This window comes from Pelophylax lessonae, assembly GCF_965119305.1.
Source record: "Pelophylax lessonae genome assembly, chromosome: 7".
In the NCBI taxonomy this organism is placed as follows: Eukaryota; Metazoa; Chordata; class Amphibia; order Anura; family Ranidae; genus Pelophylax; species Pelophylax lessonae.
Window position 1 is genome coordinate 292184507 of NC_138774.1, and position 17074 is coordinate 292201580.

General features: G+C 46.0%; 1 protein-coding gene across 1 annotated transcript in view; it reads left to right on the plus strand.

The window, feature by feature from the left end:
- Nucleotides 1-17074, plus strand: part of RABGAP1 (RAB GTPase activating protein 1) — a 205318-nt gene that overhangs the window by 159768 nt on the left and 28476 nt on the right. Inside the window, exons 18-19 of the mRNA XM_082263337.1 lie at nucleotides 4976-5017; nucleotides 12643-12771. Coding sequence (XP_082119463.1) covers nucleotides 4976-5017; nucleotides 12643-12771 — 171 coding nt within the window. The remainder of the gene's footprint in view (nucleotides 1-4975; nucleotides 5018-12642; nucleotides 12772-17074) is intronic.

Below are 17074 nucleotides of genomic sequence, written 5' to 3' on the forward strand. Positions count from 1 at the left end.
AATAGGGTCCCCATTACAGCCCCCCTTACATCAGGGTCCCCGTTACAGCCCCCCTTACATCAGGGTTCCCATTACAGCCCCAGTTACAGAGTCCCATTAGAACCCCCTTACATCCAAGTCCACCTTTGGAGTCCCCCCTCTTACATCAGGGTCTCCATTAGAACTCCTTTACATCAGGGTCCTCATCGAAGCCCTGATTATATTGGGAAACCCCCTTACGTATGGCTCCTCATCAGAACAACCCTTACATCAGGGTCCCATCGGAGCCCCCCTTACATCAGGATCACTATCTGAGCCCCCCTTATCAGGATCTTCATTTCGGAGTCCCCTTTATATAAGAAACCCCATCGGAGCCCCCTTTATACCAGGATTCCCAGTGCAACCTCCCTGAGTCGTCATCGGAGTCGTCATCCCCCCCTTACATCAGAGCTCCCATTACAGCCCCCTTACATCAGAGCTCCCATTACAGCCCCCTTACATCAGGGTCCCCATTACAGCCCCCTTACAATAGGGTTCCCATTACAGCCCCCCTTACAATAGGGTTCCCATTACAGCCCCCCTTACAATAGGGTTCCCATTACAGCCCCCCTTACAATAGGGTTCCCATTACAGCCCCCCTTACATCAGGGTTCCTATTACAGCCCCCCTTACATCAGAGCTCCCATTACAGCCCCCTTTACATCAGAGCTCCCATTACAGCCCCCTTACAATAGGGTTCCCATTACAGCCCCCCTTACAATAGGGTTCCCATTACAGCCCCCCTTACAATAGGGTTCCCATTACAGCCCCCCTTACATCAGGGTTCCCATTACAGCCCCCCTTACATCAGGGTTCCCATTACAGCCCCCCTTACATCATGGTTCCCATTACAGCCCCCCTTACATCAGGGTTCCCATTACAGCCCCCCTTGCATCAGGGTCCCCATTACAGCCCCCCTTACATCAGGGTCCTCATTACAGCCCCCCTTATATCAGGGTACTCACTACAGCCCCCCTTACATCAGGGTCCCCATTACAGCCCCCCTTACATCAGGATCCCCATTACAGCCCCCCTTACAATAGGGTTCCCATTACAGCCAACCTTACAATAGGGTTCCCATTAGAGCCTCCCTTACATCAGGGTCCCCATTACAGCCCCCTTACATCAGGGTTCCCATTTCGGCCCCCTTACATCAGGGTCCCCATTACAGCCCCCCTTACATCAGGGTCCCCGTTACAGCCCCCCCTTACATCAGGGTCCCCGTTACAGCCCCCCCTTACATCAGGGTCCCCGTTACAGCCCCCGTTACATCAGAGTCCCATTAGAACCCCCTTACATCCAAGTCCACCTTTGGAGTCCCCCCTCTTACATCAGGGTCCCCATTAGAACTCCTTTACATCAGGGTCCTCATTGAAGCCCTGATTATATTGGGAGCCTCATCGGAACCCCCCCTTATGTATGGCTCCTCATCAGAACAACACTTACAACAGGGTCCCCATCGGAGCCCCCCCCCTTACATCAGGGTCCCATTGGAGCCCCCCTTACATCAGGATCACTATCTGAGTCCCCCTTATCAGGATCTTCATTTCGGAGTCCCCTTTATATAAGAAACCCCATCGGAGCCCCCCTTATACCAGGATTCCCAGTGCAACCTCCCTGATATCAGGACCCCCATCAGAGTCGTCCCCCCCCCCCCCCCCCTTACATCAGGATCCCCATTGGAGCTCTTCTTTACATCAGGGTCCTTAACGGAGCCCCCCTCCCAAATATATCACAGATAATTGTAGACCGTTTGAGTAAAATCTTCAGTCTCAGCACATCAGCTGTGGTCCAGGTGTGGCCTATGGGCCGTAGTTTGGAGACCCCCCCTGATCTGATAGGTACTCCGTGTTCCCAATGCCTTCTATAATATAAATAGGATGTGAAGTGTGTGCAGATCTACATTCCACACTGATGATTCTCACTGGAGCTTCTGGGGATTGTAGTCGGGGGAATGAACTGGAAAAGGTTGAGTCAGGTCGGGTACAACTATATACTGTATACTGCGGATAACGTACTGTCCTGCACTGACCTCTGCTGGTCAAACAAGATACTACAACAACTAAAACAAAACTTCAATCTAAAATTTTTTTGTTCCAGTAAAACTTTTTGAGAATTTTTTTAACAACCACAAGGAAAAACAGGATAAAATCAAAGAAACAGAGGTGCATATCATTGTGCAGTATACACAGATGAGATCCAAGTGCAGATACATTGAACGGTATGGTAATGGCATGCAAGCCCCCTGGTTATACATTGAAGATCAGTACTGTGGTCAGGGAACGGTTGCATTGCGCACTTTCAATTCATAAATAAATGTAATCGGATGCAGTGTTTCCCGTGTATGAGACAATAGGTATAAGGCTTGGGACAGCAATAGGTAAAGGTTGTACTTTTTTTCAGGTATAGGTTATACTTTTTATTTTTTTCAGGTATAGGTTATACTTTTTATTTTTTTCAGGTATAGGTTATACTTTTTATTTTTTTTAGGTACAGGTTATACTTTTTATTTTTTTAGGTATAGGTTATACTTTTTATTTTTTTTTAGGTATAGGTTATCTTTTTTTTTTTTTTTTTTCAGGTATAGCTTATACTTTTATTTTTTTATGTATTTTTCAGGTATAGGTTATCTTTTTTTTTTAGGTTTAGGTTGTACTCTTTAGGTATAGGTTGTACTTTTTTTTTTTTTTCCCCAGATATAGGTAGTACTTTTATTTTATTTTTTTTCAGGTATAGGTTGTACTTTTTTTTTTTTTTTTTTTTAGGTATAGGTTACATAGTAACATAGTAGTTGAGGTTGAATAAAGACAATAGTCCATCCAGTTCAACCTCTGTAGGTGTGTGTGGACGTATTAATTTCCCATACCCCTGAATGTTCTGATCTTTGAGATGTACGTCCAAGAGTCTTCTAAAAGTAGCGCTTCTGGAAGAATGGTCAAACATTCCCATAGACACACTCCTAAACCTTGTGGACGGCCTTCCCAGAAGAGTTGAAGCTGTTATAGCTGCAAAGGGTGGGCCAACTCAATTTTGAACCCTACGGACTAAGACTGGGATTCCATTAAAGTTCATGTGTGTGTAAAGGCAGGCGTCCCAATACTTTTGGTAATATAATGTGTGTGTGTGTGTGTGTATGTATATACAGTATATATATATATATACTGTCAGGTCCATAAATATTGGGACATGGACACAATTCTAATCTTTTTGGCTCTATACACCACCACAATGGATTTGAAATGAAACAAACAAGATTTGCTTTACCTGCAGACTTTCAGCTTTAATTTGAGGGTATTTACATCCAAATCAGGTGAACGGTGTAGGAATTACAACACTATGTATATGTGCCTCCCACTTTTTAAGGGACCAAAAGTAATGGGACAGAGTAACAATCATAAATCAAACTTTCACTTTTTAATACTTGGTTGCAAATCCTTTGCAGTCAATTACAGCCTGAAGTCTGGAACGCATAGACATCACCAGACGCTGGGTTTCATCCCTGGTGATGCTCTGCCAGGCCTCTACTGCAACTGTCTTCAGTTCCTGCTTGTTCTTGGGGCATTTTCCCTTCAGTTTTGTCTTCAGCAAGTGAAATGCATGCTCAATCGGATTCAGGTCAGGTGATTGACTTGGCCATTGCATAACATTCCACTTCTTTCCCTTAAAAAACTCTTTGGTTGCTTTCGCAGTATGCTTCGGATCATTGTCCATCTGCCGTCCAATGAGTTCTGAAGCATTTGGCTGAATATGAGCAGATAATATTGCCCGAAACACTTCAGAATTCATCCTGCTGCTTTTGTCAGCAGTCACATCATCAATAAATACAAGAGAACCAGTTCCATTGGCAGCCATATATGCCTACATGCCCACGCCATGACACTACCACCACCATGCTTCACTGATGAGGTGGTATGCTTTGGATCATGAGCAGTTCCTTTCCTTCTCCATACTCTTCTCTTCCCATCACTCTGGTACAAGTTGATCTTGGTCTCATCTGTCCATAGGATGTTGTTCCAGAACTGTGAAGACTTTTTTAGAAGTTTTTTGGCAAACTCTAATCTGGCCTTCCTGTTTTTGAGGCTCACCAATGGTTTACATCTTGGGATGAACCCTCTGTATTCACTCTGGTGAAGTCTTCTCTTGATTGTTGACTTTGACACACATACACCTACCTCCTGGAGAGTGATCTTGATCTGGCCAACTGTTGTGAAGGTGACACACATACACCTACCTCCTGGAGAGTGATCTTGATCTGACACACATACACCTACCTCCTGGAGAGTGTTCTTGATCTGGCCAACTGTTGTGAAGGGTGTTTTCTTCACCAGGGAAAGAATTCTTCGGTCATCCACCACAGTTGTTTTCCGTGGTCTTCCGGGTCTTTTGGTGTTGCTGAGTTCACCGATGTGTTCTTTCTTTTTTAAGGATGTTCCAAGCAGTTGATTTGGCCACACCTAATGTTTTTGCTATCTCTCTGATGGGTTTGTTTTGTTTTTTCAGCCTAATGATGGCTTGCTTCACTGATGGTGACAGCTCTTTGGATCTCATATTGACAGCAACAGATTCCAAATGCAAATGGCACACTTGAAATGAACTCTGGACCTTTTATCTGCTCCTTGTAAATGGGATAATGAGGGAATAACACACACCTGGCCAGGGAACAGCTGAGCAGCCAAATGTCCCATTACTTTTGGTCCCTTAAAAAGTGGGAGGCACATATACAAACTGTTGTAATTCCTACACCGTTCACCTGATTTGGATGTAAATACCCTCAAATTAAAGCTGAAAGTCTGCAGTTAAAGCGCATCTTGTTTGTTTCATTTCAAATCCATTGTGGTGGTGTATAGAGCCAAAAAGATTAGAATTGTGTAGATGTCCCAATATTTATGGACTATATATATATTTGTTTGCCTTATTTCTGTATGTTATTTTTAATTGCTGTTTATCTTGTTTACAGGGAATAAGTGTCATCTTTAATGTCGCCTTGGGATTGCTAAAAGTAAGTGAACCCTCTCTGCTTTCTTTAGTTCATATAAGCCATTCTAATATCTGTCTTATCTCCTAACAACTCATAAGACTTTCCTTCTTTAGTCCAGTGCAGGGATAGGTAACCTTGGCAATTAAGATGTGCTGAAACTACAAATCCCATCATCCCTCTGCCTCCAGGAGCCATGCCTGTTGCTGTCAGAGTCTTGCAATGCCTCATGTGATGTGTAGTTTCACCACAGCTGGAGTGCTGAGGTTGCCTACTCCTGGTCTGGTGTCTAAGGTGGGAGGATGGATTTTTTTTCCTTAGCTAATGTTATACACTGCTCAAAAATATGAAAAGAACACTTTGAAAATACATCAGATCTCAATGGGGAAAAATATCATGCTGGATATCTACTGGTATGGACTGGGTAATATGTTTGGATCTATACTGGTATGGACTGGGTAATGTGTTAGGATCTATACTGATATGGACTTGGTAATGTGTTAGGATCTATACTGGTATGGACTGGGTAATGTGTTAGGATCTATACTGGTATGGGCTGGGTAATGTGTTAGGATCAATACTTGTATGGACTGGATAATGTGTTAGGATCTATACTGGTATGGACTGGGTAATGTGTTAGGATCTATACTGGTGTGGACTGGGTAATGTGTTAGGATCTTTACTGGTGTGGACTGGGTAAGGTGTTAGGATCTATACTGGTATGGACTGGGTAATGTGTTAGGATCTATACTGGTATGGACTGGGTAATGTGCTAGGATCTATACTGGTTTAGACTGGATAATGTGTTAGGATCTATACTGGTATGGACTGGGTAATGTGTTAGGATCTATACTGATATGGACTGGGTAATGTGTTAGGATCTATACTGGTATGGACTGGTTAATGTGTTAGGATCTATACTGGTATGGACTGGGTAATGTGTTAGGATCTATACTGGTGTGGACTGGGTAATGTGTTAGGATCTTTACTGGTGTGGACTGGGTAAGGTGTTAGGATCTTTACTGGTGTGGACTGGGTAAGGTGTTAGGATTTATACTGGTTTGGACTGGGTAATGTGTTAGGATCTATACTGGTGTGGACTGGGTAATGTGTTAGGATCTATACTGGTATGGACTGGGTAATGTGTTAGGATCTTTACTGGTGTGGACTGGGTAAGGTGTTAGGATTTATACTGGTATGGACTGGGTAAGGTGTTAGGATCTATACTGGTATGGACTGGGTAATGTGTTAGGAAGGAAAGGATGCCACATTGTTTGATGGAAATGAAAATTCTCACCCTACAGAGGGGTGAATTCAGAGACACCCCGAAAATCAAAGTGAAAAAATGATGCAGCAGGCGATTCCATTTTGCTGGAATTTCACTGCAGCAACTCAGAATGGTCCTTAGTAGTTTGTATGGCCCCCACACGCTTGTATGCATGCCTGACAATGTCGGGGGATGCTCCTAATGAGACGTCGGATGGTGTTTTGGGGTATTTCCTCCCAGATCTGGAGCAGGACATCACTGAGCTCCTGAACAGACTGAGGTGTAACCTGGCGGCGTCGGATGGACCAAAACATAATGTCCCAGAGGTGTTCTATTGGATTTAGGTCAGGCGAGTGTGGGGGCCATTCAATGGTATTAATTCCTTCATCCTCCAGGAACTGGCTGCATACTCTCACCACATGAGGCCGGGCATTGTCGTGCACCAGGAGGAACCCAGGACCCACTGCACCAGCAAAGGTCTGACAATGGGTCCAAGGATTTCATCCCGCTTCCTAATGGCAGTCAGGGTGCCATTGTCTAGCCTGTAGAGGTCTGTGCGTCCCTCCATGGATTTGCCTCCCCAGACCATCACTGACCCACCACCAAACCGGTCATGCTGAACGATGTTACAGGCAGAATAACGTTCTCCACGGCTTCTCCAGACCCTTTCACGTCTGTCACATGTGCTCAGGGTGAACCTTCTCTCATCTGTGAAAAGCACAGGGTGCCAGTGGTGGATCTGCCAATTCTGGTGTTGGCAAATGCCAATCGAGCTCCACGGTGTCGGGCAGTGAGCACAGGGCCCACTAGAGGACATCGGGCCCTCAGGCCACCCTCATGAAGTCTGTTTCTGATTGGTCAGAGACATTCACACCAGTGTCCTGCTGGAGGTCATTTTGTAGGGATCTGGCAGAGCTCATCCTGTTCCTCCTTGCAAAAAGGTGCAGATACCGGTCCTGCTGCTGGGTTAAGGACTTTCTACGGCCCTGTCCAGCTCTCCTAGAGTAACTGCCTGTCTCCTGGAATCTCCTCCGTGCTCTTGAGACTCTGGTGGGGGAGACACAGCAAACCTTCTGGCAATGGGACGTATTGATGTGCCATCCTGGAGGAGTTGGACTGCCTGTGCAACCTCTATAGGGTCCAGGTATGGCCTCATCCTACCAGTAGTGACACTGATCCCCTCTATAGGGTCCAGGTATGGCCTCATGCTACCAGTAGTGACACTGACCCCCTCTATAGGGTCCAGGTATGGCCTCATGCTACCAGTAGTGACACTGACCCCCTCTATAGGGTCCAGGTATGGCCTCATGCTACCAGTAGTGACACTGACCCTAGCCAAATGCAAAACTAGTAAAAAACAGTCAGAAAAGATTAGTAGGGAAAACAAATGCCTGTGGCCTCCACCTGGAAAATCATTCCCGTTTTTGGAGCTTGTCTCATTGTTGCCTATCTAGTGCAGCTATTAATTTCATTAACACCAAAGCAGCTGAAACAGATTAACAACCACCTCTGCTACTTAACTGACCAGATCAATATTCCAGGAGTTTAATTGACTCTATGCTATACTCTGATTAAAAAGTGTTCCTTTAATGTTTTTGCGCAGTGTATATTGCTTGTTTCTGAAGGGTTGATTTGAAATCCACTCTGCAGTCCTGTTTTCTGACACAATTCTTTTTTTCATCATTATGCACATTTGGCAGCTGTTACATTTTAATGAACTCATCTGGTTGTAAAATGACTTGTTTGCTTGTAGCATAGCCCGGTAGATTTTTGCTATGTAGTTTTGTGTTCTAGCGTTGCATAATTTACTCGTCAACTATAAAGCTGTGCTTTAGGAACTCTTATGGAAGAGGCAGAGACTGAACATGTTGTGTGCCACCCCCCCCCCCCCCAAAAAAAAGGCAAGCAGAAGGCAACAAAGGACTAGTCACCAGTATTTAAGGTGGTCTCTCTGCTGCTACTCTTTTACTGTTACTGACTTACAGTGCCTTGTTTTCATGTGGAGATGGCCAATTTGGTAGAGGCAGGGCTTTGCTTCAGAGCAGCTGGTGATCTGATGAATGGTGGCAGAATATTCGAGAAGCTGCAGAGGAGGTAAAGGAAACAGAAATCCACAGAATGAGTAAAGCAGGGAGATCTTTGCACTGGATGTCCTCAGGTGCTGCTTCCTGTCCAGCAAGGAGAACAGTGGTGAATGGTGGCAGAATATTGGAGAAACCGCAGAAGAGGTGGAGGAAGCCCAGATCCACAGAATGAGTAAAGCAGAAGCAGGGAGATCTTGGCACTGCAAGCTCCTCAGGTGCTGCTTCCTCTCCAGCAAGGAGAACGGTGGTGAATCGTGGCAGAATATTGGAGAAATCACAGAAGAGGTGGAGGAAGCCCAGATCCACAAAATGAGTAAAGCAGAAGCAGGGAGATCCTTGCACTGCAAGGTCCTCAGGTGCTGCTTCCTCTCCAGCAAGAAGAACAGTGGTGAATGGTGACAGAATATTGGAGAAACCGCAGAAGAGGTGGAGGAATCCCAGATCCACAGAATGAGAAAAGCAGGGAGATCCTTGCACTGCAAGCTCCTCAGGTGCTGCTTCCTCTCCAGCAAAGAGCACAGTGTGCAGCACAGTAGTGGCATCACCAAATCTCACACCAAACATCCTGAGACTAGCATTGAGAGGCAGCAGTGCTTTAGATTATCTTGCACTGCAGATATTCAGTTATGAGGCTAAAGAAACAGGGGTGCCTAGGCACAGATTCCATAGAGTGAATGAAGCGGAAGAAGGGAGATCCTTGCACTGAAGGTCCACAGATACAGCTTCCTCTCCAGCAAGGAGAACAGTGGTGAATAGTGTCAGAATATTGGAGAGGTGGAGGAAGCCCAGATCCACAGAATGAGTAAGGCAGAAGCAGGGAGATCCTTGCACTGCAAGGTCCTCAGGTGCTGCTTCCTCTCCAGCAAAGAGCACAGTGAGCAGCACGGTAGTTGCATCACCATATCTCACACCAAACATCCTGAGACTAGCATTGAGAGGCAGCAGTGCCTTAGATGATCTTGCACTGCAGATATTCAGTTATGAAGCTAAAGAAACAGGGGTGCCTAGGCACAGATTCCATAGAGTGAATGAAGCGGAAGAAAGGAGATCCTTGCACTGAAAGTCCTCAGATACAGCTTCCTCTCCAGCAGGGAGAACAGTGGTGAATAGTGGCAGAATATTGGAGAAACAGCAGGAGAGGTGGAGGAAGCCCATATCCACAGAATGAATAAAGCTAAAGCAGGGAGATGCTTGCACTGCAGGTCCTCAAGTACAGCTTCCTCTCCAAAAAAGAGAACAGCGAGCAGTACAGTAGTAGGACACCAGTATTGCCTGTGGTCCTGTTACTGACCTACCATGCCTTGTTTTTGTGTGGAGACGGCCAATTTGGTAGAGGCAGGGCTTTGCTTCAGAGCTGCTGGCGATCTGATGAATGGTGGCAGAATATTCGAGAAGCTGTAAGAGGGGGGAAGTAAGCACAGATCCACAGAATGAGTAAAGCAGAAGCAGGGAGATCCTTGCATGGTGGGTCCTCAGGTACAATTTCCCCTCCAGCAAGGAGAACAAAGAGCAGCACAGTAGTGGCATCACCAAATCTTACTCCAAACCTCCTGAGACTAATAGTCAGAGGCAGCAGTGCCTTAGATGTTCTTGCACTGCAGATATTCAGCTATGAGGCTAAAGAAACAGGGGTGCCTAGGCACAGGTTCATAGAGTGGATGAAGCAGAAGTAGGAAGATCCTTGCTCTGGAGGTTCTCAGATACAGCTTCCTCTCCAGCAAGGAGAACAGTGGTGAATGGTGGCAGAATATTGTAGAAGCAGCAGGAGAGGTGGAAGAAGCCCAGATCCACAGAATGAGTAAAGCAGAAGCAGGGAGATCCTTGCATGGTAGGTCCCCAGGTACAGCTTCCTCTCCAGCAAGAAGAACAGAGAGCAGCACAGTAGTGGCATCACTTAATCTCACTCCAAATCTCAATCCTCCTAGGACTAGCAGTCAGAAGCGTTGGTGCCTTAGATGCTCTTGCACTGCAGATATTCATCTATGAGGCTAAAGAACGGGGTGCCTAGGCACAGATCCATAATGGGAATGAAGCGGAAAAAGGCAGAGCCTTGCCCTGGAGGTCCCCAGTTACAGCTTCCTCTCCAGCAAGGAGAACAGTTAGCAGCACAGTTGTAGGCCTGGCCACCAGTATTGCCTGTGATCCTGTTACTGACCTACCATGTCTTGTTTTTTGTGGAGACGGACAATTTGGTTAAGGCAAGGCTTTGCTTCAGAGTTGCTGCCAATCTGATGAATGGTGGCAGAATATTCGAGAAGCAACAGGAGAGTTGAAGGAAGCACAGGTCCACAGAATGAGTAAATCAGGAGCAGGGAGATCCTTGCACTGCAGATCCACAGGTACAGCTTAATCTCCAGCAAGAACAGCAGCGAGCAGCACAGTAGTAGGACTTAGCCACTAGTATTCCTAGCAACTGATCCTTTTCCTGTTACTGACCTACAATTCCATGGAGGTGGTCATCTTGATAGGGGTTAAGAAATTGATCCCTTATGTTGGAGCTGCCCACCTTATGACTGATGGGGTTAATGATAGAGGTGGATAAAGTACAGATCCACAGAATGAATAAAGTTGAAGCAGGGAGATCCTTGCACAACAGATCCTCAAGTACAGCTCCCTCTCCAGCAAGGAGAACAGCAAAGCAGTACAGTAGTAGGACTTTGCCACAAGTATTGATTGCAACTGACCTTTTTCCTGTTACTGACCCACAATGCCTTGTTCTGCACCGTCTCTGTGTGGAGGTGGCCATCTTGGTAGAGGAGCAGGGTTTTGATTCCTCATGTCAGAGCGGCCCACCTCATCACTAGTGGGGTATTGATAAAAAGGTTGGGGCAGGGCTTTGCTTCAGAGCTGCTGGCTATCTGATGAATGGTGGCAGAATATTCGAGAAGCTGTAAGAGAGGAGAAGTAAGCACAGATCCACAAAAGGAGTTAGGTGGAAGCAGGGAGATCCTTGCACTGCAGATCCTCAGGTACAGCTTCTTCTCCAGCAAGGAGAACAGTGAGCAGCACAACAGTATATTCGTCAAATCTTAAAAATGCTGCAAAGCATTGCACCTGTGGCATGTATGCAGCTCTGTCTGGTTGTACAGTGACAGTATGGGTTGGCAGCCAGGGAAAGGGGTGAGGGGTAAAACTATAACTCAGCCGCACGTTGTTGCTGCTCCCCGGCAACCCGCCTGGAAGAGCCCTTTTATCCCCTCCTGACCGCCTGATTTAAAGTGGTTGTAAAGACTCCCATATACCCAGTAAAGTGATTGGCCTCAGGTGATACACAGAGATGAAACAAAACCACCTACATACGTTGAACCTGTTTATCTGCAGTCTTCTTTTCTCTGCATCCGTTCAAAGTGCAGAATTTTAAAGCTTGTCTGAGAGTTCAGAAAAAAGGGGGCAGAGAGCTGAAATTGCACACTGCAGAGCTCAGTGAGGAGAGCTCTGAGAGCTGATTGGAGGGAAGAGACACACCCCCCTCCACAAAGCACACAGGAACAGAGCTGAAGCTGTCTATCACAGGCTGTGTGCTGGAGCTTCCTCCCCTGTCACTTTTTTTCTCTTGGTGTCAGGAAATCTTGTCAGAAACGCTGATAGCAGAGGAAAGCGGCAACAGACAGAAATGACACCAAGGCCGGGTTCACATATGTGCGGCTGCAGTGTGAAGTCTGGGGTCCGATGCGTTTCTGTTCGCCAGTTCAGGTGCAACTTTTTCTCTGAATTCGCACCTGATCCGGACCCAGAAACGCACAGGGCCCTTTTCAAAACCACACCCCAGCCGCCCCGGACATGCTTGAACCGGATCCATTGCAAGTCAGTCACACTCACATGTTATGTGAATTGGATGTGGTTAAAAACGCATCCAGTTCGCATATATGTGAACCCAGCTTTAGTGCTCTGGACTGAGACAAGTACACACTAAAGGGATTGGCTTTGTTCATATTCCATGGTTTACAACCACTATAACTCTGCAAAGCAGCACAACTGCAATCACATGCATTGCACGTGGTTGCGGCTCAGCCCCATTGGAACTCAAAAGTTTGTTAAGCTGCGCCGCTTGCCAAACTCTGCACCCTGAGTTCAAAATGCAAAGTATCATGGCTGCAGCATGTGTACAGCCCAGTTCAGGTGGGCAGTAAAACTACAGCTCAGCCATCCATTTTTACCACCACTCCCCAACAACTCGTCTAAAAGAGCCCTTTAATTGTGTTTCGTGCTGTATTTGTAGAACTTTGTAGATACATTTCTGCTCCTTTCATGTTTTTATCTTCATTTCTATGGACACAACTCTCCATTTCTCTCCTCAGACCTCCAAGGATGACCTGCTGCTCACAGACTTTGAAGGTGCTCTGAAGTTCTTCCGCGTTCAGCTCCCGAAGCGCTATCGTTCTGAAGACAATGCTAAAAAGCTGATGGAGCTGGCCTGCAGCCTGAAGGTACCTGATATGACTTGATTTCCCTAATAACTTCCTTTTCTACCGAGGATTCATAACGTGATTCATTAATTAGCGAACATACTTGTGACCGAACGTCCAGACTGTGGGGTGTTTGCTACTGTAGCGTGCGATATTTGTGCTGCCAGCTAAGCTCCCGGCTTGAATCTCCAGTCACCTGTGGTTAGTTATGTATATGAATGCACATCCACTGCGCTTGGTTAATGTAATCTGTGTGATGGCGGTGTGCCTGCTCATTGTACCCTCCATGTCTGCTGATCGCACAATGCCCCGGGAGCTGGAGGAGATTTTTCAAGCTCTACTGGCTGCATAAATTTGTAAATGTAAGAAGTTTGGATGTTGTGTCACAACGGACACCACCTGTGTTATCGTTTCTTAACCACCGAAGGACCAGGCCTATTTCTGACACTTGTTTGCAGGTTAAAAATCAGTATTTCTCTATCATCCATTGACAGACGCAGCTCTTATGCTTCTTATATCACAGGGTTATGCTGCCCCCTACAGGAGTAGTACTAGGCAGGAAAAAATTCACGCCTACATGGGCTTTCCTTTCCTTCACGTCATAACCCCACACACACTCTGCCACAAGCCAGTTTCTTGCTGCCTAGTGAAGGAGTAGGACCTAGGTTTCCTGCTGGGACTTCGGTCTCAGTTTTTTTTTGTTCTTTCAATAATTTTTCAGTTTTTTTTTTTTTTTTTGTGGTTGCGTTTTTCCCACCCCTCATGCCTACACTGCTTTGGGACGTCCCTATGTTATAAGAAGCATAAGAGCTGCGTCTGTCAATGGACGATAGAGAAAACTGGATTTTTGTAAGAACCTACCATAAAATCCTTTTCTTTGAAGTCCATTGACAGACGCAGCACCCGCCCCTCTGTTATGGGGGTGGTTTGTGTCGTCTTTTTCACTGCTTGCTACGAAACTGGCTTGTGGCAGAGTGTGTGTGGGGTTATGCAGTGAAGGACAGCCCCTGTAGGCGCGTCAGTGAATTTTTTTCTGCCTGTAGGGGGCAGCATAACCGTGCTGCCTAGTGAAGGAGTAGGACCTAGGTTTCCTGCTGGGACTTCGGTCTCAGTTTTTTTGGTCTTTTAAGAATTTTTCAGTTTTTTTTTTTTGGTTGCGTTTTTCTTACCCCTCATGCCTACACTGCTTTGGGACGTCCCTATGTTATAAGAAGCATAAGAGCGGCCCCTTGTCAATGGACGATAGAGAAAACTGGATTTTTGTAAGAACTTACCATAAAATCCTTTTCTTTGAAGCCCATTGACAGACGCAACACCCGCCCCTCTGTTATGGGGATGGTTTGTGTCGTCTTTTGCACTGCTTGCTATGAAACTGATTTGTGGCAGAGTGTGTGTGGGGTTATACAGTGAAGGTCAGCCCCTGTAGGCGTGTCACTGAATTTTTTTTCTGCCTCTAGGGGGCAACATAACCCTATGTTATAAGAAGCATAAGAGCTGCGTCTGGCAATGAATGATAGAGAAAACTGGATTTTTGTAAGAACCTACCATACAATCCTTTTCTTTGAAGTCCATTGACAGACGCAGCACCCGCCCCTCTGTTATGGTGATGGTTTCGTCTTTTTCACTGCTTGCTACAAAACTGGCTTCATATCTTCATTTAACAGATAGGATTCTCAGGTTTCTAGGCCAAATAAAGTCACGTTATTACCAGTAGAGGACGCTCTATCCTTTAAAGACCCTGCAGATAGGAAAGCTGAAGCCTTGGTCCGCCATCTTTTTACCGTGGCAGGTTCAATCCTGAGGTCGGTGTTTGACATAACCTTGGTCTCCCAGACCTCGACTGAGTGGGGAAAGCTTTTACACCAGGATTTGTAAGAGGGTCAGCACCCTCATGAAAGCTGGCAGAGCAGGTAATACAGGGGTTGCAGTATATTTGTGATGCCTCTCTGGATGCAGCCCTGTTAGCCTTCAGGGCATCGGTGATGGCGTTGACCTTGCGCCGCATGATCTGGTTGAAATGGTCTGCGGACCAGACCTCCAAGAAGATGCTGACGGATCTCCCGTTTGTGGGGGACCGCTTGTTCGGAGCCTCCATGGAAGAGATCACAAAGGGTCTTACGGGGGGCAAGAGCACCCTGCTTTCCGCAGGAGACTAAAATCAGAGAGCCTCACCATAAACGTGGCCCTGTATTTTCAGGCTTACAAGCTGCCCTTTCGTCACTAAACTTCTTGCTGATGGTCTTGTAGCCCATTCCAGCCTTGTGCAAATCTACAATCTTCTCCCTGACCTCCTCTGACAGCTCTTTGGTCTTCCCCATGATGGTGAGGTGTGAATGGCAGAAAGAGATTTTGTGTACAGGTGTCTAATACAAATAATGAGGAGTTAGGAGTGTCTTCTTCCATTGACAGGACTAATCTGTGTACCATCTGAGCACACACTGTAGCCAGTCTGTGGGAGCCAAAATTACTTTTTTTACTCACTGAACTGCGACTCAATTTATAACATTTGTATCATGTGTTTTTTCTGGATTTTTGGTTAATATTCTGACTCTATCATTTAAAATACAGCAATGATAAAAAATTGTAGACCCTTCATTTCTTTGTAAGTGGGCAAACTTAAAAAATCATTATTTTTCGACATTGTATGACCATCACACCCACTATATGACCAAATGTTTGTGGATACTGACAGGGGGCCATGCCCTAGGATGTGTTTTTTTTATTTATTTTTGGTTGCACCTAGCTCTTGTAGGTGGTGACATCTAACCTTTCAGTCATGAATATCTGGCTGTGGACCCACCCACTGCTAAAATTAAAGCTGAATTCAAGGAATTCATCTCCTTTGTAAAGATGAAGGCACACTATGAGTTAAGTCCAGCGAGGTGCATGACACCTCCTGGGCTTAGCTCATTTTTTAATATCTGACAGCTTTATAGTACTCCCGGAAAAACCGCTATCGATGTAGTTCCTGGAGAGTGACTCTGATTCTTCTTGTTTTGCATCTTGAACAGCTGGTATTTCTGTCCCTCTCCTCTTCTTGCCCAATCACAGGAGCCTTGGTATTACACTCACAAATTACAAAGGCTTCTGTGAATAGGCAGCAGAGGGGGGGGGGGGGCATAGCTGTGTCAAGCTCCTCTCAGACCCTTGACGTGTGTCTGGCAGAGCAATAAACCTGTCAGATGTAAATATTTTAATATAATAATTATAATAATATAATGTGTAAATATTAGCGATATGTACAGAAGATATCATGCAGCTCCTTTGACTTAAAGTGGAGTTCCGGCCACAAAATGCACTTTGGGCCACCTCCTTGCTCAGTGTCACCTGTAAAAGAAATGGATAGTCACAATTTTTTTTTTTTGTTTACTTACCTTGATATTCTAGAAAATATATCTCACCACCCCTACTATATATTGAACATTGACTTTACAGTCTATATTTTTAAGGTAGGCTGCAGCCAACTTATTCCTCCATAAGCGCAGAAACCCCCACCTTATATATTGAAGAAAATATACTCACCTTCCTTCCACTTCCTCCCTCTGCGGCCGCACGGCCCGCGCCGTCACTTCCTGCTTGCATTGATTCCTGGGAGCTGAACGTCATCGCTCCCAGGAATCAATGCCCCTGCATCGGCCTCGCTCGTCAGTTCCGGCGCAGGCGCGTAATTCCCTGCTAAACAGCTTCTGGGCATGCCCAGAAGCTGTGCAGCAATGACGCGCCTACACCGGACATGACGAGCGGGGGCCGGTGCAGGGCATTCTGGGACGAAGAGGACGCAGAAGAGAACGCTCTGGCTTCAGCTGCCCACACCTCAGATGGCAGCGCTAGACAAGACATTTTCAAGGTAAGTATTTCTTCTAAAAGGTAAGTGCGACTTGGGACAGATCAGAGGCTATCCATTGTGGAATGTACTAGCCCTGACTGTCCCGGGGGTATTTTTTGTGAAAAAACATTTTCGTGGCCAGAACTCCGTTTTAAGTCCAGCGAGGGGCATGACACCTCCTGGGCTTAGCTCATTTTTTAATGTCTGACCGCTTTATAGTACTCCCGGAAAACCGCTATCACTGTAGTTCCTGGAGAGTGACTCTGATCCTTCTGAGTTTTGCATCTTAAACAGCTGGTATGCCTGTCCCTCCCCCCTTCCTGCCCAGTCACAGGAGCCTTGGTATTATATGAACACATTCACAAATTACAAAGGCTTCTGTGAATGGGCAGCAGAGGGGGAGGAGGGGCATAGCTGTGTGTTTCTCCCCTCTCAAATCCTTGAAGTGTGTGTCCGGCAGGGCAATAAACCTGTCAAATGTAAATATTAGCGATACCT